The sequence below is a fragment of the Puntigrus tetrazona genome, chromosome 5 (genome assembly GCF_018831695.1).
Source record: "Puntigrus tetrazona isolate hp1 chromosome 5, ASM1883169v1, whole genome shotgun sequence".
Lineage (NCBI taxonomy): Eukaryota > Metazoa > Chordata > Actinopteri > Cypriniformes > Cyprinidae > Puntigrus > Puntigrus tetrazona.
In genome coordinates this window covers 30,849,469-30,875,938 of record NC_056703.1, presented here as the reverse complement: position 1 = coordinate 30,875,938, position 26,470 = coordinate 30,849,469, and the positions used below count along the sequence as shown (strand labels likewise).

The window sequence follows — 26,470 nt, the reverse complement described above, 5'->3', positions numbered from 1 at the left end:
CTTGTGAACAATGTCACGTATAACGTCACATTTAACTCCATAGACTGGCCAATAATTTACAAATAATGCATGCACTAAATTAAATAAGTTTGTTATTATAAAAACTGCAAAAGTGCAATTTAAAGGACTGCACGCAGATCGTTTGTTAATTTTAACTTTAAATATTACAGTAATGGACCAAATGACAGCGTTTCGGAAGCTTGTATCCATCACCAGACAAAAACATGAAAATATGTCAACTTTTTAGAAAATTCAAAAATTCAACACCATCTATTGCACATCTAATGCTGCATGTGAGGAATAGGTTGAAGTTAAAGCAGGTTATCTTGCGTTAAAAATCCAGCTGCTTCTCTGCTCTTACCTTGTGACATTTGTCTTGAGTGTCTTGCAGTTCTTTGCTTTTAAGGTGCAGTTTTTTTTCCATGGAGTTGGTCTTGGCAGGAGAGTTGAGCCCTGCGCCAACCGATCTGACGACACGAAGAAAAACACCCAATCAGAACCACAGCAGACATACAGCTACTCTCATCTAGTGACAAATCTCCAAGACAAAGATAAAGTCACTCACACACAGACGCCTGCTCAGCCTTTCCCATTCATTACACACTCCATTAGTTTCATGTGAATGTTAATTAACTCATTCAAAACCAAAGAACATCATCTTCACGTGGCGTGTATTAATTTATATGACACGAAGTAGACGTCAGGGAACATTCTCATCAGCTAACTGCAAGTGTCACAAAATCACAAACATCCACAAGAGAGCTACGTTTATATCGGATTAGATTAACTGAGATTTGTCATAACAAAACTCCAATTCAATTCATTAACAAGGACAGACTTTCCGCATCACGTCAAGACAATAATTCACTTCACATTCTCTCATTTCATCACACAACGCTTGTGCCTTGCTCAAGTCATCTGAACTCGAGGATCTCTGTCTCCGCCATTAGACATCGGCTCATTACAGCTGAAAGTGCTGAGGAGGAAAAACACACACACACACACACACACACACACACACGCACACACACACACACACACACACACACACACACACGCACACACACGCTGCTAAAGTGCTGATTATACCAGAACTCCAAACCATGCCGGAGGGTCACAACACCATAACAACTGTCATTCATTTACACAACCGTGTGAGTCTGTTTGAGTTTGAAATCAAATTACTGCAGTTTCCAGACTGAACCATAATTACTCATTTTAACAGCTTAATTAACCTGCACTCTCATCAGCGTGTACTCGTTTCATGATGTCATTTGCTCATATTAAACAGGAAGTTGACCTCTCTTCTCTCTAGATCCTGATCACGTTATTCAAGCATCTAAAGGACCTGAATGGAAACCCACACGCTGCAGAAAAAAGATGAACGGAGCAAACACATCATCACATAAAACTCAAATTGAAAGGGAAATGAATTCATCCTTTCTGAATTTCACATAGCCAATATTATATAATCTAAATATAGAAATGATAACCACAAAATTCAGATACAAATATATATTTAAAAAATCAGACATAGTAGTGAGAAATTCAATCAACTTTAAAATAAATGTACAAATTTAAGTCGCTCCTCAATGTTCAATGCTTGATGAACCGCTGCAACCAACATTTTTAATGAACCAGGTTAGGTCCGCAAATCGTTATTTATCATTTTCATCACATAAAACTATCATATCATAGATCATTTCAGAACACTTTGTATATAGTGGGTTACTTAAGCACAAATTATAGTTACTTTTTAACCATTTGTGGTCCCTGTGAAGTCCTTGAAAAGAACACAAATATATACAAACCTCAGACTGAAACAAGTAAAACTATGACTGTTTCCACACAGGTTTCCCAAACACTCCTCCCACTCATTTGACTCCGCCCCATGCCTGCCATTGGTCAGTAGAACGGTAGACTCCTCCCACTCTCCGAAACCGATGTGCAATATTTAGAAAGCAGCACAGATGCTCTTCAGGAAGCCAAAGCAGCAATGGATTGGAGTTGAAAACTTCTCACAGAGGAAACCAAGACACAAAGAAACGCCTAAATATAGAGAAGCGGCCGCCTACAACAGTATAAAAAGACACGTGAACCTCAGAACAAACCGACAAAGACAGGAAACAACTTGAGCTCCCACATGCTTCGTATGTCAGTGATTCAGAACTGATGAAATGTGGTCTGACGGATAAACATGCTCCAAATATAAAGAGAGAAATCCCAGCCACCGCACAATCACAACAGACATTACTAACAGAGACGGGGAGGGAATAAAACTGACAGAAATACTGCAGCGGAGGAAAGATGAGCCAATCGCAGCAGCTCGTGAATATTTGCTTCGACTGTCGTTCTGACAGCTCGCCCGCAGAGTCCTGAAGACCTTTAGCTTGAGCTTAAATCCCATTACAAACACAGTCAACGGTGTTCATGTTCAGCGTTTCCTGCTGAAGGAGAGAGAATCACGCTGCGTTTTAAAGTCCGTTCCTCTCGATAAACTCCCTCCGCATCCCAGAGAATAAAGAAAGATGGGCATTAACAGATGCTGCCTCTGATGAACAAATACTCCACAGAAATAATGGGTTTGAAAAAACTGAAATGCACAGAAACAAAAGCAAACAGGAAAACAATCAGTCAGGATTGAATCATTCTCAAACACTTGCCGAGGAACACCATCTCAAACAGCTGAAGAATTATTAATAATAACCAAAATAAAACTGGTGGAGAACGCAAAGAACAAAAATGCAAATCTAATGTCAAATATGTTTTGTCTTCCAGTAAAAATATCACCAGACAAAATCATGTAACAGAGTTGAAAGGAGCATGCAAAAAATGATTTCTTTCTTTATGCATGATGCAGATTCACAAATGCTTAGATCTTGTCATCATTTGAGCCATGAGCGTGTTCGATTTGTTCATCACACCCACGTACATATTTATTATATTTTCTTCAAAACTATCAACAAATCTTCAATGCGTGTAAGAATAACATGTAATGTTAATTAAGGCCTTCATTTTAAAAAAACAACAAAAAAAAAACAATTATTTAATGACTTTAATGTATTTCAATGCCCTGCCTAAATCCTGTATTAGCAATAATATGAACAAAATTCAGGTTTTGGCAATTTGCAATCCATATTAAGCCCCCGAGGCAATATTAAATATCAAATACAGTATTGTCTGTATTAATGATGTGTAGTTTACACAGGAAAGCAGATGAGGCTGGAATATGAACGCAGTCTCAATGATAATGTTTTTTTTAAATATATAAATGGGCATCCACTTAACATGAAACCGTGCACTGAGTTTATATTATATAAAACAATCAACAATAAGGTGTTTACTGAAAAACACCTTTTAATAATTTTAATATGCATTCTTCTACAGTACTAAATGTAAACTGCGTGAAAATAACTGGCGGTCAGTGGAGCAAAGCTTTGTTTTTCCTGCCGGGGTTTCCTATAAGAGTGTGACGTCACGTGAACCATCAACTACAGAATAGTTTTGGTACCAACTACCGACGATTTAGACCTTATTCTTGCCTCGCATCCGTATAAAACACAAAAACAAGGCTGCAGAAGATAATAAATCACATTCATTTCCTCCACGGAGCAGCATAATGTATAAAGACTCTGAGGATGCTCGTCTTCTGTAGAGGCACACGTCAGCTTCATTTTATGACCATCAATCATGTTTGAAAGCCAAATTGCTGGTGAATACACTACACAATAAACAGAAGTCACTGTTACCATGGAAACAAAAAGAAAGCTCAGCGGTGACCGCCCACTCCCATGAAGCATTGCGGCTGATGTAATCCGATCAGACTGCCTACACTTTTTACTTTTGTTTCTAATGAAGTTCATACTTTTTATATTTTTTTGAACTGCATTCGTTTGTGGTTTGACTCCATCACAAGTCAGACGTCATGGGATGGGTTTCATTAACTCTGTAAAGCACCAAGTGTGTGTCTTCTTCGCAGATGTTCAAAGAATCGTTTCATCAGAAACATTTACCTCAGAGCCGCTTGGTTTGGTTCATGGTTCTCTATTGAAGAATTTGTGCAGGAAATCTCTATGGAGGAAATGAACGTGAAAAATACTTCTAAACCAAGACTGCTGGACAAATGAGGAGCTGGAAAATAACACTTTCGTTCCCTGAAATAAAATAAACGATAACCCCGCTAGTTGCCAATGCAACATTCCTGATTTTAATTTAATTTACCTTGATGTAATTAAATATATAACTAGAACTGAAATAAAACAATACATTTTATAAACATAAAAAACGACAACAATTTAAAACTACTTAATTCTTCAAACTTTAAATACTTAAAATGTCAAAATAGTAATAAAAATGATAATAAATAGCTTTCATAATAAATGGCTGGCAAAGCTACTCATGCATTACGTTGTCTGTTTGAATTTTTCTGGATTCAGTTTTTTGATGATTTAAAATTTATTATCAAAAACAGCGGAAAAGTAAATTCATGTATAAAACTTTAACAAATGAACTCATCTTTTAAAATTGAATCAAATAATTGAAACAATTCCTTGCAAACTGCAGGTTTTAAATAAATAATGTTAATAAACTGCAGTATTATTATTTTATTATTATGCAGAATTCATATTTACATAGTCCTTTGCGCTTTAATAATCACAGGCACAAGTTTGATTCTGTAACATTCCGCATCATACAGTAAACTATTGCATCTGTATAATAATTCCATCTTGGTTTTCCACATCCTTAAAATCACAGGGCCCTAATTACGGTTCCAGGAGCATGACGGCACGTGTCGTCCAATCAAAACACGACTGGCGGAGCTGTGAAACGGAAAACCTCTGCACCTCCAGACCCCCTCGAGAGCGTCTAAACGCACACAAACACGCTTTCCACAGCATCGTACCAGTGAGGTCTAACCAGATTAGAGGTTCTGCCTGTTTGCTGTAAAGCAGTCCATTACCCAGCGCTTACAGACCTCCCTTCGGAGAAAACGGCGCCTCCCAGGGGTCTGATCAGAGCGGCCCACAACCGACTCGATTACGGGCCGCATGCGTCTGTGTGTGTAATTATAGGCTGTGCATCTCAAACCGAGCCCTTAGAGAAAATCCCGTCTCGAAGGGAAAACGCAGCGCGACGGGAAAACATCTTTTGACCTTTGAGAATAGCGTTTCACATTAGCGGGCATCAATAAAGCTTTCAGGTGGAATTCAATTATTACGGCATTAATATCGAACTATTGACAATTCAAGCACGTCATCGCATGCGAAGGGCGTCAGAGCGTCTTGCTCTTTTTGTCTGAAGTGGGCGGCAGGCACATTGACTAACTCTGGGCATCTGCGGCGGATGTAAACACACTTAGGCATTCGGTGAATACAGTAGCTATCGATCTGCTGGAGCGCTGATGCATTCCTACAACGGCTATTCTTAGAGCGGCTGACGGACAAAGACGAGGCTGACTCACAGCCTATGTTCGGTAAATGTTCTCCCGATGTTCCTGCGGCGACGCTGTCACACACACGCTGCGCTGCTTCGATCGCCGTCCAGAAAGGTCAGGCGGACCAGCGTGGAAGGTCGCTTCTGAGTGGCTGTGCACCGTTACAGATTTCAGAGCGTTCATGAGGAACGAGGACCTCCTCATACACACACGCACACTCTCACACGCACTCACACGCACTCTCAAGCGCGCGCACACACACGCACTGCACACACACACACACACACACACACACACACTCTCACACACTCTCACACACTCTCACACACTCTCACACACTCTCACACACTCTCACACACTCACACACACACACACACACACACACGGAGGCTGGTCTTTAAACAATCACATTTATGCTTTCCCTTTTAAATCACACTAGGGCTTTTTTAGCACAATTTTGATATTTTTGATATTGAGATTCATGCATCGTCTGAAAGATGAATAAATAAGCTTTCCATTGATGTCTTGTTTGTTAGAACAATAGGTCAATATTTGGCCTGAGATACAACGGTCAAAATAAATATAATAATATAATAAATAAACATCAAAATATTGAGAATATCACCTTTAAAGTTGTCCAAGCGAAGTTTTTAGCAATGCAATTTATGAATCAAAATTAAGTTTTAGTAAATTTACTAAATTTAAATTTACAGGAAATGTAAAAAAATATATATATATTCATCAAACATGATCTTTACTTTATACATAAAGGAAAAATGAATCATTTTGACCCATGTCTTGTTGTCTTTTGCTAAAAAATATACCTGTGCTGCTGAAGACTGCTTCAGGCTCACATTTGCTCTGAAAATAGCACTGATTTTTCACTAAATGAACAAGAAATAATATTTAATGATTGCCACATACATGCATCCATATACAAAGAAAAAAATTGATTCAATGAATTCATGTAATTGCACAATCTTCAGGAAATTTAAAGGGCAAATAAAAGTGTGCACTAGAATCAGCACATTATTTAATTAAGCAATTTTCATTAATTGAATGATTTTATGCGGCAGCTTAAATGCATAATATATTGTAACAAAGTATTTATTTATTTTAGGGGAGCAAAATGTTTCCTTTTTGGTAAAGTTGAAAAATGTCCATTATAAATTCAATGGGGGAAAAAAAACATTGTTTTGTCACTGTAAATAAAAGCTGCTAGATTTCATGCACACAAGCTCGTTATAAATGTGTCACGAAATCTCACTGTCACCTTGTGCAAAACTGAACCACGCTTTCCTGCCAAATATTTGAACAGACGGCTGAAAATTCATCTTTGCTGAGCTCGGAGAACTGCAATAAGGCCTCAAACACGATTTAGCTGCGAACACTAAAATGTTTTAAATCATCGTGCAAAAAAATAAAATAAATAAAAGATCTACTCAAGTGAGTTGAAGCGACTTTAAACCGATGAGATAGCGGCCACATATCCACAGAAGAATAGAAGAAAACCATCCTATCGCCGTTTCCAGATCAGATAGGGTCAGAATCACAAAGCAGCGTCTCAAACTACTTCAGATAATCAGAGGGTTTGTTGAGGTGAAGCCGTGAAAACTCCTCCTGGTGGCAAAACACGATAAAGTCGCTCGCGGCGTGGCATCCAGACGCCAGATAAAGGGCTCGAATTCTTCACCCGGACAGCAGCAATAATTCTATCATCGTTTACGGACCATAACGAGGCTTCGGGAGCCCAACAGCCCCTGGTCACTGCATGCATGTCAACACGAGGGCGAGAGGATGAGCACGGCATCTCGTTATCGGACAAACTATTCATTTACTGACAAACCGGTTAGTCTTTGAGTTATCCGAGCAGCGGCGCATCACTCAGACGCTCCGTGAGTCACAGACAGAAGAGGAAGCCACCTACTCTCCGGTCATTACAGGATGAACCTGCAGCAGACAGGAAGCGCTCCAATTAGAGCTCTGACTCAACCCAGAGACACTTCAGCAGGGCGTGCATCATACAGTTAATGCACTTTTACTACACGACGGGGTAAAATGTTAAACGATCACTGTGATAACAGAGGAGCGCTTCGCTTTGTTTTAGGAGTCAATTAGTTCTCAGAGACAAACGCTGGCTGCTTTATACATTTACATTTGTACTTAATAAATGGGATTAATATATTTGCGTTTATGCATTAAACAGATGCTTTTATCCAAAGTGACTCACACCATATTCAATATTTAATAACATTTACTAATGCGTGTAAAGGTCTCCAAAACACAGCTTAAAAAGCCTGTGACACACACATTTATTACTGTAATGCGTGTTCTTTTCAGAATTTATTTTTTTTACTTCCAGTGATGTTTAAACTATACAACGGTTTTATTTTATATTATTTATAATTTTTTATAATAATGAATATTACAGGGAAAGGATACAATAAATAAATAAATAAGTAAATAAATAAAAATATAGCAAGTTATGCATTACGATGATGAAAATTGGAGCAAAGACAAATAAGACAAATATGACCATGATGAGGTTTTTTGAATTATGGCAACAAGAATTGGAAGCGAAATAAATTAAATGAAAAAACATTACATTAAATTAAATTAAATTGTTTTGCATTATGAAAATAAAAATAGCGGGGGGAAAAATCATTATAATAATTAGGGTAACGAGATCTGAAGTTTTACGCTTTTACAATGCTACGATGGAAATATTTATTATTATTATAACTTTACTAGCAATTTTGTGTTTCTTCGCTTTTTTCCTTTAATGAAACGGCAAGGTTCACCTCCCTTACATTTCCATTTTACCCAATTACTGTGACAGATCTAGTCCAATAAGGAAAGACGGATCTACAGGGAGCAAACACACAAAGGTGGCACGTGAGGGAGGTCCACGTCTCAACAGCGTCCCTGAAAGCCGACCAGACGCCGCCGGACTGTAAATCACCGATCCTAAGGCACCGGTGTGTGTGTTTATGAAGGATAACGTCCAAGCGTTCTGAACGACACACCTACTGCATGCACCAGTGAGAGCGCTTCACCAGACCTTCGGTTTGCCTCGAGACGGATCCAGCTCTCTCATATCGCAGCGCATCTCCAGAGGAGCCCGTCCACCAATCAGCAGCTGCGCTCCCGCATTAACATTCCCACGCTGCTCTGCTGGAGCCGCTCGTGTTGCGCTTGGAAACGCTATACGAAGAAGACGGCAACGACACGACACGGGGCTGGACGAACACGCATTTCAGGAGTAGACCAAGAGGAGCAGCGTATAAATGAGAGACGGAGGGGGAGCGTGGGAAGAAAGCTCACTCCGGTTACCATAGAAATGCTTTCTGGGTTCATTCTCGTTCTGACTAACGTTATAAAACCTCTCTTTTTCCGTTTCCCTTCAGCTCCTCGAAAAAAAAAGGGTTATTTACGGCTCATCGGGGATCAGGTTCCTGACCCGAGACCTTCACCTGATTCGACACATCGTGATCATACAGACGCAGCACGTCACAATAAACTCACGCCTGAATGCATCCAGAGACGCAGGGAATCACTGGGAGCATGTCACACACACACACACACACACACACACACTCATTACTGTAATGCATCCAGATGTTTTACTTTCTTATTATTGCATTAAAAATCAACCACGAAGATGCACGCGTTATATGCACGAAGAGAACTGGGGTAGAATAAAATAAAAATGACAAATTATGTTAAAAACCATTACAGTAATAAGAGTTGATTTTGCATTTTGATAATGCCCGTTGGGGGAGGGGATGAAAAAAACATTAAATATTCATAAAAAACGGTAAACGGTAAAAAAAGGAATGGAGGAGGGTTAAACAATAGTCTATTTTAAAGTGGAAAAAAATTACAATTATGTTTGAATTAGAGTAATATTACAGTTCATGAGGTTTTTTTGAGAATAACTAACCATAAAAACAGTAATGAGAATTAGTCAAATTAGCTTAAAAAAAAAAAAATTGAAAATAAATATTTTGCATTGTGGTAATGAGAACATGGTTTTCATGTTTTTCTTCTGATTCAGAGATTTGAACGAGTTCTTAACAGATTAGCGCGAGATCCACCGATCCAAACAGAAAGCCTCCCGATCAGACCCTAACGCAAACCAAAACAACAGACTAAAGGCTGACCACATCGCAGCAAACACAGAGCCGATCACGTTACACTGTGTTTACGCACTGCCTTTCATTGTGCTACGGATCATATCTCACACACACACACACACACCAGGCGAGGGTTTCCCGTTCCCCTGCATGCACATGGCAACACATGCATGAGATAGTCTCCAGACATAAAAACAGCGGCGCGCGCACGCAGCTCCCTCCCATTCATCTCCAAGACATTTGAAGTGAGAGAACCGCAGCTTTCCCCGCAATACCTCGCATTCAGCCTCAATGTTGCCTGGTGACAGTCGCCGTGGTGATGTGGCCGTCTCCGCACCAATGGACCACCTGTGACTAGACTAGTAAAATCAGAATGTGTGTGTGTGTGTGTGTGTGTACTCACTCAGACTTGGCCAGCGCGCTCAGGGCCCGACTGAAGCACCACCCTACAAAGGGCAGGTCTCGTCCGTGGAAGCCTGAGCGAGGATGATCTCGCTGGGCAGCGGCCACGGGGCGGGGGGGCCTCTCGGGCTCCTCGAAATTGGAGGTGTCATCCTCAGAACGCAGAGACGGAGCGAACGGAGGAAGCGCTGGAGGAGACGAGAGGAGAAAACCTGTGAGGTGGTCGCTGAGAAAAACAGACTGAAGAGAGAGAGAGAGAGAGAGAGAGAGAGAGAGAGAGAGAGAGACGGGGGTCTCAGTGATGAGACTGTAGCGCAATAACTCGCTCGCCCCGCTCTCTCTCTCTCTCTCTCTCTCTCTCTCTCTTACACTGCAGCAGTCTCAGCTAATCAGCGTGAGTCACAGCCAAAACCCGATGCGAGATACACACACACACACACACACACACACACACACACACACACACTGCATCGAGAGAGAAAGCTGCATCCACACAAACAGCTGTATTGACACACACACACACACACACACACACGTATCTGCCGCTGGGGGGCTTTTGTTCACACACAATTGGTTTATCTAAAAACAACAACAACAACAACAACAAAACAACAGCAGCAGCAGCAGCAGCAGCAAATCACAGAAGGCTCTAACAAACACTACATCACTGGCACACATGGACTGCAGGAGACACGTGATGATTTCAGCACACGCTCAAAGCGCTTCATCAGCTCATCTGAATATGTTAATCGTCTCGATGGAGTCGATTTATCTCAGGAAAGTGACACTATGATTGCAATAACAAGCCTTTGAGCTGCAGGTCGATTCAACGTGCAATCAATCAGAATCGCTTCAGATGAACACAAATAAGAACTGCTATTATTTTTAGTGATATTTTTCATGAAGTAGCAGCCAAACAACAGGATCAAAATGTAGCCCATCTAGAGAGCGAGATGATTGAGAATAAACGGTCAGTGTGTGTTGTCAACGGTCAAAACATTAACGTGAAATAACGGTGACGTAGCTTTTAGATGCTTTAACAAACGAATAAAAACTGTTGCATGCAATGATTTTTTATCATTTATGCAGGTAAAGTATGTACTATAGAAATATATCAGTATAGTAACATGTGTAAGCACTTAGGGGCAAGTTTAAGTATTTCTAATTAGCTTTCATAGCATTATACATACAATACATACATACATACATATATATATATATATATATATATATATATATATATATATATATATACAAAAATCAAAACAATTAAATGTATAATCATTTTATAATTGCATATATAAATGTAACAAAAAATGAACAAATGAATCAGTTTAATATCAAATGCAATTATAAATTTGATTTTTGTTCACTTTTCCTTTATAATTATGAACCTATAAGCATATGTTTTTATGAAAAGAACAGATGAACCGTTCACCACCAGAAGACGGTGAGCTCTGAGAGTTACAGCGTATTTAACAGAGCAACCGAACCAAGGCTCTCTTATCTCAAAATATCAAGGATAATGGAGCCACTAACATGAAAACTCGTGACAGACAGAACAGCAGATATAGAAGTACATGTATTGCAGTTTTGTCTTTTTTTTTTTTTTTTATTATTATTTATTTCTCACAATCTGTGCTTTTTCTGAGTGGTGTGGAAAAAACTGCGCCACGTTGAACGTGCAACACAATGGCCAGGATCTGAGTTTGTTTTCCACCAAAGCCTCAGAAAGCTTGGGTCACACTTAGGACCAAAGTGAAAATACGCTGTGTTTTCCGCCAACTGGCAACCCGGGGGTTCTGAATCACGATTGGGTAAAGTGGCAGTGGGCGGGGTTTCACAAACCAGAAGCCGTCGTTCCACATTTTCAAAGGAGAATAACTGACTGAAGCATTGTTTTTCAAATACATGTACAAAAAAAAACATGCTTAGCATTTTTATGCTTTAGTAGAGTCAAAATCCTGCATGTAGCACCATTAACTTTGGCATACGACTGCAGTTTAGTGGTAGGATCCTGCAGGAACAAACTCCTGTAGGAAACTCTGCATGAGCAAGAGATGTGTTTCACTGTGTGTGTGTGTGTGTGTGTGTGTGTGTGTGTGTGTGTGTGTTATCTCATTAGTCTTTGGCTGTGTGACTATCTGAGCCCTTCTCTCCGTGAGAACACCTGCACACTCCATAATCTGACTAATGCCACAGAAATCCACCCGCTGCCCCCCGGAGGAGCACAAGTGTGTGTGTGTGTGTGTGTGTGTGTGTGTGTGTGTGTGAGTGTGTGTGTGTGTGTGTGTGTGTGTGTGTGTGAGTGTGTGTGTGTGTGTGTGTGTGTGTGTGTGTGAGTGTGAGTGTGTGTGTGTGTGTGTGTGTGTGTGTGTGTGTGTGTGTGTTAATGCATCATTAAACCTTCGGTGGCTTTTTATTTTCCCATAAACAGTTTGTTATCAGAGTGTGACTAAAAATGCCGTCATATGACGTGAGCTGATTTCCAGTGTGCACATCACTCCACGTGCACTGCTGCAGTACGCCACCCCCCCAGCTAACAATCCTAAAGTCTTAAAGCAGATATAGAAGAAAGTCTGAGCTTTATGCCACAGTCCCGATGAATTAAGTCAGATCATCTGCGTTTCACCTGCAGAGCAATCCGTGCACTCAGACACATCCCAGCCCACTATAACAAATCCGGCAATTACACCAGAGGTGTGAGAAATAGCAGCAAGCCAGGCTAACGCTAACCTGTATAATAACCTGTAATTAACAGGTACGTGGAAAAATTACGTAGCAGACACAACGACGAGGTTCCTGACGGCTGCGCGGCTTCAGAACGAATTAACTTAACTCCGAACGTCTTACCGTGTCTGAGGTTGGTCCAGTCGACGGAGGAGAAGAACGGATGCGAACGCAGGCCCTCGTATCCCAGACGCTCCCGTGATCCACATAACAAGCTCTGCAGCAGGTCCACAAACTGAGCGCTGGCTCTGGGTTCCTCTGGAAACTTCAGAAAGCGCTAGGGCCAAAGTTGGGAGATGTCATTTACCAAGAATTAATATGATCGATTTGACTGCACTGAGACTCTAAAACAGTAAATAAAATAATAAAAATTGTGCTTGTGTCTACATATATATGGACCTGACTGTATATATTGATATATATATATATATATATATATATATATATATATATATATATATATATATTATATTTAACGAATATTCAGATTTTTTTGCATTTATGCATTAATGCTAAACTAAAAAAAGTGTGTTAATTACAACATATAATACAAAACAAAACAAAAGTAAACTAAAATAAAATCAAAGCTGGTGTGTATGTTAGATTATTCTTCTAGATTGATTTTATAGATTATTATTAGCCTAAAAATATGCTAGATTATACATTAAATGTGAAATTTATAATTAGGTCTCCCTTTCAGGGAATTAGAAAAAAAGAAACAAAAACATAAAACAAAGATAAAATAGAAAAATAAATAATATAATGGCATGATTTTGCATTGTTTGTTATGGAATAAATCTGATTAAAATCATATGGAATCATGCATTATAAAACAACATCTTTTTACAGTTTTTGTAGCAGAATGAAAAACTCTGGAATGTAAACATTACACAAATAAGCAGCACACTTCAGACTAAACTTCCGAACATTCACCTGAAAGTTGATGATGTTGTTGATGGTTTTTGTGGACGTGCCGTCAGCGAAGGGGGACTTCATGTAAACCATTTCATACGCGATGACTCCCAGGGACCACCAGTCGCTCTCGGGGCCGTAGCTGCACTTCGGCCCTCCACTGAGCGCGGACAGGATCTCAGGGGCCAGGAAGTCTTGAGCGTCCAGCGCGGGTGTGGAGCACGTCACCTGACCCAGATAACAACACACCCTTCAACTCATCTCTTCAAAGTGCACCTCATTTAAACAGAACCGAAGGGTCCTCTCTGAAGGACGTCTTCACACTCATTACCGTTCTGTTAGCGCTCAGTCTGGCTGCCGATCCGAAGTCGGCCAGTTTAATGTGACCCGTCCGGTCGATCAGAACATTCTCTGGTTTAATCGCTCTGAGAAAAGAAAGACAAGCAGGAACGAATGAGGACGAGAACGACACAAAGCTCAATGAAAAACATATATATTATACATATTTCTAACCCATATTTAGGTTTCATTATACATCACAGCCTCCCTGTAAAGTGTAAGAAATCAAAACAGGTGAATTTAAAAAAGGTATTATTAACTTCTAACAGGCAAACTATTTAAGAATGGAGTCATTCCTCCAGGAAACTAAAAAATGAATTTTATATGAAATAAAATAAATAAAGATATAATCTTTTTGGTGAGTCTATGAAATACTGGCATCTAGTATATTCCAGCTTATTAATAAGAGTTAAAATAAACAGTCTCTCTTACAGGAATATAAAAATAATAATAATAATAATAATAAAAATAAAATAAATAAATATCTCTGTTGAGTCAATTAAATTAAAACGGTAGTCTACCAAGTACCAATAAAAGTTCAAATAAACGAATCGCGTAAAACGCTCGTGTAAAATTTACCCTCTCTTCCAGGAATAAAATGAGATCAAATCGATTCAGATAAAATCTGTTAGTCTTTCTTAAGGGCAATACATTTACAACGCCTCTCTTCCCGGAAAAACAAAACACACACAAAACAAAAAAAACATGCACTCAGATGCAAATACAGTCATTTAAATAATAAAAATGTCTACCTCTCTAGCTAGAAAACAGTAAATGACGGCTGTTAGGATTGTGCTGTTTAACACAGATAAGAGTGTGTGCTTGTACCTGTGCACGTATCCCATCTGATGGAGCGAGTGGATGGCCTGTGTGAGCTCCGCCAGGTAAAACTGAGCCATAGACTCGTCTAACTGATCTTCATACCTGTTCATCAGAGCCATGAGATCCCCGCCGGGCAGGAACTCCATCACCTGAACAGAACACCAACACACGAGGGGGAAGCTCTCGAAAGTGTTTGACCACTTCAGTCACGCTTGTTATGCATTAGATAGCAAAATACTAAACCAATGCTACAGGGGTTTTTGCATTCTGAAGTGTGTGCACAATCTTTCTCTACAAATGAGGCTTGCTTTGAGATTTTATGCGATGCTGCGACAGTCCGAGCGTCTCAGAAAGTGGGAAGCTGGGCATCATCTCTCACAACGTGATCTTGCGTAATAATCACCTGTGAGGGAATCTGTTACCGTGTCCGCTCGGTTTAATTAGCAGCCAGTCGTCTCGATCACACATCCGCATTCCTAATAAAAGCTTGCGATTGCGCCATTATCATTCTAATTAGACAATTAGCTAATTAGCTTAGCGAACTGCATCTTGTGAGAGCCAAAGAAAAACAGCAGAGAAAAGCGGTGTATATAAAGGAATGGCTGTGAGGTTATTAATAGGCGCTGTATCTGCCACAATATCAGCCTGAAACCACACCACGGGCTCAGATTAATTACTCCATAAAAGATCTGAACATGTAAACAAAGAGACTTGTGATGTATAAACCTCTCCGGCACGAGAATGAATGCATGCAAATGCGAACGGTTAATTATTTATTGTGATGATTTGGTGATTTGCAGCAGCGATGCATCTCTGACCGATACATCAATAAGACATTTTAGAAGCTAATGCATAAATAGCCGGAGTCGTTTTCCTGGAATGGAACATCAAAGTGATCGTAATCATTAAAATTACGTCCCAAATATTCCCGAGAGATTATACAAGACAGTCACGTGAAGCATGTGGGGGGAAAACGACTCGTTCTGATTAAAACACACTTGATTCATCGTCTCACAGCGTCCAGCGCGTTTACATGCGACACACAGCTATCCTGTCATTTTCCTCCTTTGCCTCGTGACCCTTTCCAGCACAGCTCGGATGATTTGTTGCATCTGATCACATTCTGCGGCGGAAAAGACATATAAAGCTTTGCTTGAATAAAACGTCTGATTTCTTTGTCTCGCCGAGACTAATTTCGTAGCATTTATGCATCCCAACGACACACGATAATTACATAAACAAAGTGTCATTCGGCAAAATGACACATAATGATAATACTTCATTTCCACCAGGCATCACGTGTGTCTCCAGACACGACCGAGCCAACGTTTGAGGAGACAAAACTTCGAGAAATGGTCAAAACACATACATATTTCATATGCATGTCAGATATTAAAAATATTTTCATAATAAAACTATATTATGTTTATAGCAAAAGAATAATATTATAATTCTATTTATTAGTATATACCTGTCACAAATATATACTTTGTACATTTAATAATATGACTATGAATATACACAATTATAATTTAGTTATAGAAAATAGAAATGTTATCATATCATATATATATATATATATATATATATATATATATATATATATATATATATATATATATATATATATTTATTATTATTATTATTTTTTTTTTTACAAAAACTTTTAATAATTATTTAAAACTAATTAGTATTTTTAAAATATACTTATAACTGACCTACACCAACAAAGCACAATTTAACTTAAAATAAATAAGTTAGGAAAACAATTTTGACCATTTTTCAGAGCCCCTTTTTGAACCGGGAATGTATTTTTATTTTACTGTACAAATAAATTCAGCTTTACTGAGCAGAAGAGAATTCTTTGAAAACATAACAAAAATCTTGTTATTTAATTATGTCAATTCTATAAGAAATGTATGAATAGAGCTGTTGTAACTTTTTTTATATATCAGTATTATTGTCTTATTTTATTTTATAAATGCATGAAAATGTTATCTAGCAGCTGACAGGTAACACTCTTTTAGCGCAGATTTGGATTTGAACTGATCGCATAAACATCAAATACAACACACACACACACACACACACACACACACGAGTCCCTCGACTGCATTCTTCATCAGAAACTTCGCTCCACACCGTTACTAAAGCTGAAACGAGCTCCTCACATCTGCCCCGTGTGACGGCTCTGAGGCAAACCAGCACCACACAAACACACACGTGCATGTATACATACACACACACAGACACAGACACACTCACACACACTCACACACACTCACACACACAGACACACACAGACACACACAGACACACACAGACACACACAGACACACACAAGAGAACATGAATGGAAAGCAAAGCCACCGGGACACGACCAGCAAGCGCCGAGTTCTAGCCCACGTATCCTAGCAACAAGCTAGCGAGGGTCTTTTCAGCGCATCGCTCGGGTAAAGGCAGATGACTGTTTTTCCCCCTCTTCTGCCGGGGGCGTCTCGAACGAGGGAGGTGGCAGAAATAGAAAACCTTCTCTTTAGTCACTTTGAGCCGGAAAGCCTGCACCACGCCCCACAGATACAGCTCTTCACGGAGCAACATTACACCAAAACACACTGTAATCACATCCTCACACGAGGTTCAAACACAAGCGCCGCTTGATCAAATTAGGGATCCCCTGAACAAACAGGCAGAAAAGATACGAGCGCGTGAGCGTAGATTCATACACAACTGATGCAGATGAACTAGGGAAGTATGATCGTCTCTAAAACTAGCCGACACTAAAGCTTAATGGGCGAAATAACAGAAAAATAGAATTGTCTGAAAAGGACCGGGGGTCGTGAGAAGCACAGAACTGTGTGTATTTGGTGTAATGCAAAGGGTTTATTTGGTTTAAGTTGAAAAAATGTTTGTTTCTCCTGAAACAGGTCGACGTGGGCCACGTTTATTGTTTTAAAAAAGCCACCCGGTGCGCTGCGATTGGCCGAAAACCTCAAGCATGTGGCGGAAATGTTAATGTGGTGCCACGTCCCAGTGAAAGAGCAAAACAATAAAAGCCAAGACATGATTACCGGTTAAAATGACCGTCGGAGAAACCACAAACAACAAGCACTACCCCTTCACTGCTCAAAAAAAAATTAATTCAGACACTCAAACGGAGCAAAAACATGAATTTGGTGCAGATGCAGATGTTCATGATGAAATTCAGAGGCTCGTAATGGAAATCAGTGAGATCTTTAAACAGTACAGCGGATAGAAAACACACTAAACGATCGTAGCTCTTTGTCTCCAGTAAAATATCTCAGTAGGACGAGACTGAAATGATCCACGCATATAATAGAGCGCAACGCTGACTGAGAGACGAGCCCCTCAGAAGATGTGAGATGTTTTGCAGGTTAAATTAATCACCATACGTTCTTTAATGTCACTAAGAGCTTTTTTAATGACCATGAGGAGTTGGTTTGGCGGATTAGCAGTTTTTCCAAATAAATAAACAAATAAACACATTTGTTCCTCCTCAGAACTGGAAAAAGCTAACCTCCTCATATAGCGGATATATTTTGGTCAGATCGGTGTTGTGTTCGCATCGAAGTCTCTTTGGTTAATTCACCAAAGTCTTCACGCAGGAAAGGATTGTGGAATTGGTGCTGAGGGTTCGCTCTGCTGGCCTTAAGGAGAACAACAAGGCATGGAAGTGAACAAGAGCTGAGACGAGAACACTGCGTTCTCTCTCGAGAGGAACCGCGAGAACCGTCTCTCTGCGCTTTCCCTCCATGAGAACAAGCCAACAGCGAATGAGGGATTTACATGAATGATTCGAAACACAGCTAAAGACCTGCTAAAGAAGTTGGTTCAACCAAAGCATGCATTGAAGCTGAGATCTGTTTTAACAGAAGCATCCAGGTTTCAACTGCGTCGTTTTACTGTAAACGCTCCTGTACTGTACATTACTTGCTATTTTAAACAATCTTTCGAAACATGGGATTTATAAACCAACATAAATACTGGAATAAACGAACTGCTTTCAGCAATATCAGTTCTTTTTTCTTGAAACTGATAGTTATGCACTGAAATTTCAGCATTAATAATAATAATAATAATAATAATATTTTATCAATGTTAATTGATATAAATAAAAATGTGTTGAATTTGCCCGGTGGAACATATGGTATATATATATAAAATTAATAATTAATAGTAATATATATATATATATATATATATATATATATATATATATATATATATATATATATATATATATATATATATATAGATAACTATATATATATATATATATATATATATATATATATATATATATATATATATATATATATATATAGATAACTATTATATATATATATATATATATATATATATATATATATATATATATATATATATAAATAACTATTATATATATATATATATATGTGTGTGTGTGTGTGTGTGTGTGTGTATATATATATATATATATAAAAAATTATTAACCAGTAGCCCCATAAATCCAATTCAAGGAAGTTTTGATCCTCGTGCAGCATTTTCAGTCACATGTGAATGAAAACGTGTCGCATCTGATGACGCTAGAGCTGTTTTTAACTTGAATGTCTCTCTCTACAGGAAATATTCTCTCTAATTCTGATCCTATACTTTGAAGTAAACGTCACGTCCTCATCTTCAGGTCAGACTGCAGCTCTACAGATGAAAGACGCAGACGGGGTTTGCACAGATCAGGGCGAGAGCACTGTGAACATTCGCTGCATTGTCGCCCGCCACGATCACAAACATCCATTAGAAAGACAGGCAAAGCGCCGTGTTACGCCCCGCTGCTGACACAAAGGGAGTTTCAGCTAAATAAAGCAACCGGATCATGTTTTTCTATCCTCTTAAAGGTGAAGAGCATCATGGATGTAAAAAAAAAATTATAATAAAAATACAGCCTCTATTTTGATATGTGGCACAGAAAGAACAGTGCAGTTAACAGCCTGACATCTCAGTCTTTTAAAGAACACACTGTTAGGTTACGTAATCATGTTTATGTCCGGCTAAATTATCTCATTACGCACATTAATCTCAGTTCCTGTACATAATTCCTCATGCGGTTTCATTTGCAGTAACTTGTGATTAAAAAAAAAAAAAGTCTTGCGTCAGATGTCTTTTAAAGAACAAAGTCGCATGAAAACATCACCAAACGCCGGCGGTCTGAAGAAACTCTAGCCGTCACTCACCAGGTAGACGTGGTCCTGGTCCTGGAAAGCGTGCTGGAGCTGAGGGATCCAGGGACTGGAGTTCAGGGCCAGGATGCTTCGCTCTTCCTCGAAGAACGCCGCCTTTACCACAGACATGAGAAAACTCGGTCATTTAGTGGATGCTTTCGGCTTTTATTATGGTGAAGAAGTAACCTGGCGTTGTATTTTGTGCTCAAGTTTTACAGTTTGGAATTGGCTGGTGTTATTTTCTCAGGAGCTAGTAATCTAGATCTAGTCCTAACCAGGTGAGCTGCGAGCAAGTCATTTACCAAACCAGTAAGTGCATAGTCTGTCCGCACTGGAAGTGAATGCTTTGTGAAAAATACAGGAAATCAAAGCAATAAAATCACGATGAACCAGCGGCAGCGGCATATCTTTTCCTCAGAGTGCGAAGGAAAAAAATAAATAGTGCACGGTTTATTATCTGGTGTCGAGAAGGTTCTGAATGCGAGGTTCACTCTTGGTTAGGACGCCGTGTAACGCTTCAGGTCTGGAGGAGACTCACGTCGTCCTGTGAACGCAGGCTGGGTTTGTCCCTGATCTTCACGGCGCACACGTCTCCTGTAGCTTTCTCCTTCACCACCTGCACCTCAGAGAAGCGCCCCCTTCCCACGATGCCCCTCACCTCAAAATCCCTCTCACCGGGAAGCAGTTCCTGAACTTCAGCCACCACTTCAGCATCTGACACACACACACACGAACGCCGTAATATAACAAAAACAAGGGCTGCGTGGTTATTTGACTGCACATCCAGGCGCTTACATTTGTTGACGAAGCTGGCCACGTGCTTGATCTTCATGAGCTCTGGTGTGGCACACTCTTGATAGAGCAGCAGGAACGCATCGATCAGAGCTTCTCTGGGAACTCCACCGACTCCCGAGGAGACCGGAGCAACGCACTTTCCCTGGAAAACCACAAACATTTATCTTGGAACACAGTTTAAATACAAAGAGCGTATGCTTTGCGAGGTCCGATATGTAACGCATTCTTTCTTAATCAGCAGAAAAACAACACAGAGACGTGATTCCTGTCTGAATCGGAGTCATATTACAGCCTTTTTCACATCCATCAATGATTCAAGGCATTATTTATCCTTTGCAGATTGCAATTTAAATTATGCATTTTGACTATTTTGTTTTGCAATTAATTCAGTGACTTAAATGTGTGTGTGTAGGTTTCTTTTACGTACAGATGCATACAGGTTATTTGCATGAGAAATATTACTAAATGCTCATCAATAGCCGCAGTCCGACCAGACAATGGCAGTCAAAGAGTGCTAGCTTTGACTTTTGGACAAGATGCTGTCTTCGGTATCTGCTAATAAGTGCGAGTGTTATTCTCACCTGCAGCAGCTGATTGAGTCGAGCGCAGCGGCTGGTGATGGAGTCGACAGCAGACAGGTCTTTAACGCTGCCGTGGCCTCCATATTTAAACTTCAACATCACTGCAGGACGAACATGAGCTACAGTCAGTACATGTCACTATACAAGGACTGTCCCAGTACAAGTGAGCTGCCTATTCATGCATGTGATGCCCTAACATGTTTTAGAAGGAGTTTAAGACCTTTTGAAACCTAATAGAAAAGAAAAAAGTTTTCATACCCCATCGACAGTTTTGTTTTACCTCGATTTAAGAACGCTTAAATATTTGTACTGGAAGACATAAATACTGAGGAAGACATAGTTTTTTTTTTTTTCCAGTGCATGCAATATTTAATGCCTTTATAAATGGCGTTAAGACGACTGCATCAAAGAAATAATAATAATAAAAAAAAAAAAGTGATGTCCACAGAAAGCACTTTAAGCGTCTAACGTCGAATACGTTTTTGGAGAATAAAACGTCAACATTTCATCGAAATAATGTTGTTCAGCGTAACACGGCATTTTTTTGTAAACATTCACAAAATGAGCTTATTTTTATTTTTACATATTAAAATATATAATACAATAAGAAAGCATATTAAATTACAACTAATCAGTATTTGCGGTGAAATGAAATACACCTTTAATGTGTCATAAATTGATTTTTGTTGTAAATACGCCTGATAAGATTGTTACACTGAATTTATCATGTTATTTAAAATATATCACAATGTGAATCATTTATTAGCACTGCGGTGATAATACAGGCAGCAGTGATTATTCTTATTAAATACGTGTTGCTATATATGTACCATAATTATCATGCAGGTATCTCTTTTTTTTATGCAGACTCTTAGATAACAACATATATATGCGAAAATACACAAAAAATTTATTAAACATCCAAAGCAATAGATGAATGAAATTATATAACCATTAAATCATAATACAGGCATATCAAGCGTTAAAATATGAATATAAAAACAAGACTTCAACGAAAGTAAAAGCTTAATTACATACAGCAAGTTCGTGTAAAATCATTTGTAAACAAAACTTCTAAGTCTTGCAGATATTTTATGACGTTATATTTACTAAAAAGAAAAAAGTACTTAAAAAATGACTGTCCCACGACGTAAATAATAATAATAATAATAATAATAATAATAATAAACAAAAAGAGCAAACCGTAAACTTTAAATGCATTTGTGACGAAGCTGTCATGATCACACATCAAACTAGAAACATTTAACTACGACAAAGAAAACGACACGTATTACAATACAGACTTAATATTTATTCTAAATAAATAGGAAACTACTTCTAATGAAACGAACCGCCTGACGTTCATGACATCAGTCTTAAAGCGGCAATGTTTTTAATCGTTATTTGCCGTCGAGCTCGTAACAGCCGCGATTAACAAACACTTTCAGCTCAGTTCGAGAGAATAACGTCAGGTAGATGCTCACCTGATGCTCAAGCGAGAATATCTGGAGAGGTAAACGGGAATTAGTGTGGATTAATCGCGTTTAGATCGACATCTCTGACTGACCGCGGGCTGGAAACGTTCAACGCTTCCTGGTCGATTCAAATTTTGCGCGCTCGACGCGAGCGTTCATTGGTCGACGCACCCGAAATGCGTCACTGCGTTCGCCTAAGCGCCGCCCACCAGCATCACTCTCTGCGACAGATCGTGCGTTCAATGTTTTGATGTAGAGTTTGTTTTATTTCACACTTTTAAAAGTGAGATACATTCCATTCTTAAATCTTTTCATCACCTCTTAAATTAATTAAAAAGCATTCTTAAAACAAAATGAGACTTTTATTTATTTGTTTATTTTATTTATTTATTTTCCGAGGATTCTATTGATACGATTTAGATTGTTAATATTTTTTTATTCCTTTATTGTAATTATATTATTATTACCATACGTTTTTAAAACTATATAATTAATTCTATTCTCCTTTTTACCCCTTTTTGTGTGTTTTTCTTTTCAGTTATAGTCATTACATATGTATTCATATAATTACAAACACATAATGCATAAAACACGAAATGGGGATCATAAAAAAATAATAATGTAAGTATCTGAGATTTTCACAGGTGCTGTTAAAAACTTGATGTGCAAATATTAAAATATTACAGAATTCTTAAACTATCAAGATTAGCCATCTTTAAGTGTAAATATTAATATTGGTCATCAATATAAACGTTTTTGCATTTAGTAACACTCACTATACTGTACTATATACTGCAGAAGCGTGTTAATATTCCAGACACAGTCGATCTGGGACAAAATGATGATCACTGCAACTCAAGCTTTAGAATAGTTTTTGTCAGCATCCAGTTTCAGAGAAAAAAACATTTCAGGGGAGGTTCAGGATTTTAATAAGTCTGCTTCAGCTTTGTTGTTAGAGGCAAATCTACAAAGCCAACTTCTGCCCCAGGATAGCGCACACACACACACACACATTATTTATATATATATATATATATTGACCTGGGCAGAAAGAGGCTTCTGTGAATCTGAGTATCAGAAGGGAAGTGTTTGGGGTCAGTCTGACGGGTCACACACTCTACATCACTTACACCGCCGCACTCTGACCTCCGACACGCCGCACAGAACATTCTCTCACTGAGTCTCGCCGGCTCGTGAAGATCTGGTTTCCCTGGTGATGTCTGTGAGCGCCATGGCAACAGCCTCTCCGAGCCGTGATGGAGAGAGACATGGGAAATTACAGAGAAAACAGAAACCATCCGAGTTCAGAGAGAAGGCGAACTAATCTTAACGCTGGATTAATGTCTCCTGTGGATCATTCCGATGTTTTAATCAGACTCTCATTCTGACGGCACCCATCCACTTCTGCAGAGCCACTGATGCAATGCTATGTAGTCATGTAGTATTGTGATGCTGCAGAAAGAAAATGCCATGCCGCACAATGCAACGCATCCTGATATGAATTGGAATGCATTACACAGCTCACACACTGTACGGCGTTCACGCTCCTGCAGGAGCAGATGGAGCAGACCTCACGGGTCACGACCCCACCAGCAGGACGACAAACGAGGATAAAACTACTCTTCATAGAGACGTCAGAGAACCGCTCAGATGTCCTGGACATTCACCGAGACACTGTTTGAACAACCAAAAAAGACTGAATTCTGTGTCATCGTTTTAATACGCTGCTCAAGAAACATCTCCGATTATCATCAACGTTAAAAACAGTCGTGTTTCGAAACATTACAACGCTGCCTGTCCAAATCAGCCTTATAATGTGTGTTCTGTAGTGACCCAGGACAAGCCAGAAAAGACGTTTGGAAAATGGATTCATGGTGTACTCGCTTTTTATATACATTCGGTCAATTCTGAGCACAAAAAAGTAGGAGTTTTGCAGCAACTGACAGATTAAACTGATCAAAAGAGCCGGTGCAGACATTTATAACGTCGCAAAAGGTTTCTATTTCAAATCAATTCTGCCGTTTTTTAACTTTGAATCCTGAAAAACGAAATGCAGCGTATTAGAATGATTTCTGGAGAAATATGCGGCCGACAATTCAGCGGTGCATCACAGAAATAAATCACTTTAGCAGACATTCACGCAAAAGAGCTTTTGAAAATTGTGCAATTTAAGTTTTTTGATCAGAAAAATGTAGACTTGAGCAGAAGAGTCATCTTAACTAATTAGAACTAGTTTTTTTTTAATACAAAAAAACATTAAAATTTCATGCTTTGTGTTCATTTATTTTACATGAGGGACGCAAACGTGTAAAAAGCACCCATTTTGTAAAACGAAGGCCCTGACTGTAACACAACTCAGAGTCTGATGATATGAGTGCTTCTGATTCGTCTCAAAACATTCATTTAAACACTAACTGGATTAAAACTCATCCAGAAACAAACCAGAGCCAAGTACTATCTTAAAGCAAAACGTAGATCCAAATAAAAAATAAGTGTCCCAGAAAGCGGAATAAGGCTGTATCACAGCGACACCTTGTGGTCAAACACAGAAGCATTTTAATTTGTAAAGACCAAGAGCAAAGAGGAGCATTTTGTTCTCTTAAAATGTTTATTATCGTTAGGCTCGTGTCGGGAACAATGAGTATGAGTACTAGTTGACGGTTTCCAGTGTACACCAGATCCTTACACACTCTACCAGAGGCACACACACGCACGTGTCAGTGTCCACATGCAGACATGCGTGGATGTAGAGCAGACCTTCAATGATACGAACACATAAATTAGCACAACCGTGGTTTCATAAGGGCTTGTCGCAGATCCCCTCGCTCACTCCCACCGTCTGTCGCTGTATTCACGCGCTTGCGTCCAAAAGCGTCACCAGCAACACCCAGGAGGAGATATTTTCAGGCATAAACGCCGCTGGTGTCTCGCTATTCCTGCTGAAAAGGAACTAGATGGCGTTCAGAAGATCTGAGGAGTCCCGTACAGCAGGTTACAGCAGAGAAGTCGCTTTTGTTTGACGTCTCTTTCAACTCGGAAGGAGAGAACCACAAATTCAGTTCAAATGCCCATTCTGTCGTCGTTTGCTCACCTTCGGGTCATTCCACGCCTCTTTCGCAGGCTTTCTTGTGCGAAACACAAAAGGAGACGTTGAGCAGAACGTTCACGCTGCCTTTCCGCTTGTGATCCGGGCGAAATTAAGGCGAGCAAACGGAGACAAAGTGTGCGTTTTTCGCGCAAATTATTCCTTTAAAAGGAACAGTTTATACAAAAACGTGCCGTAAATGTGCTCACCCTCAGGCCATCCGAGATCTCGCTCAGCAGTGAATGGGTGCCGTCAGGAAAATCCACACGTAGATGTCTCTCCTGATTTAACTTTTAGTTACGCTCATCTTAATGCTGGATTAGTTTGATCGGCTAGTGGATTGTGTTTTGGGCTCTCATTCCGACGGCACCCATTCACTACTATTGGCGCGCTTTAACGCAGTTACACGCGAGATTCAGCGCTTCCTCCCAGCGTTTGTAAATAGAATAACTTTCAGTCAATGGCACCGGATTCGCTAAACGCTACTGTGTGTTTGATTGTAGACTTTGTTAGTAAAAAAATACAATTTTACAAAAATGA

At 39.3% G+C, this 26,470-nt stretch overlaps 2 protein-coding genes across 5 annotated transcripts in view; both read right to left on the bottom strand.

Moving 5' to 3' along the window:
- Positions 1–22,984, bottom strand: part of cita (citron rho-interacting serine/threonine kinase a) — a 58,131-nt gene extending 35,147 nt beyond the window's left edge. For all 3 annotated transcript variants that reach the window (XM_043238234.1, XM_043238235.1, XM_043238237.1), the window contains exons 1-11: positions 22,855–22,984; positions 21,371–21,471; positions 20,790–20,931; positions 20,533–20,708; positions 20,007–20,108; positions 14,782–14,924; positions 13,946–14,039; positions 13,636–13,842; positions 12,826–12,979; positions 9,974–10,160; positions 362–467 (exon numbers count right to left, since the gene is read on the bottom strand). In XM_043238234.1, the coding sequence (XP_043094169.1) occupies positions 362–467; positions 9,974–10,160; positions 12,826–12,979; positions 13,636–13,842; positions 13,946–14,039; positions 14,782–14,924; positions 20,007–20,108; positions 20,533–20,708; positions 20,790–20,931; positions 21,371–21,469 (1,410 nt within the window). In that variant the 5' untranslated portion in view covers positions 21,470–21,471; positions 22,855–22,984. The remainder of the gene's footprint in view (positions 1–361; positions 468–9,973; positions 10,161–12,825; positions 12,980–13,635; positions 13,843–13,945; positions 14,040–14,781; positions 14,925–20,006; positions 20,109–20,532; positions 20,709–20,789; positions 20,932–21,370; positions 21,472–22,854) is intronic.
- A 2,128-nt stretch (positions 22,985–25,112) lies between these two features.
- Positions 25,113–26,470, bottom strand: part of rab35a (RAB35, member RAS oncogene family a) — an 8,857-nt gene continuing 7,499 nt past the window's right edge. For both annotated transcript variants that reach the window (XM_043239659.1, XM_043239658.1), the window contains one exon: positions 25,113–26,470. This exon is cut by the window's right edge and continues 621 nt beyond it. The gene's annotated coding sequence lies outside the window, so the exon portion shown is untranslated.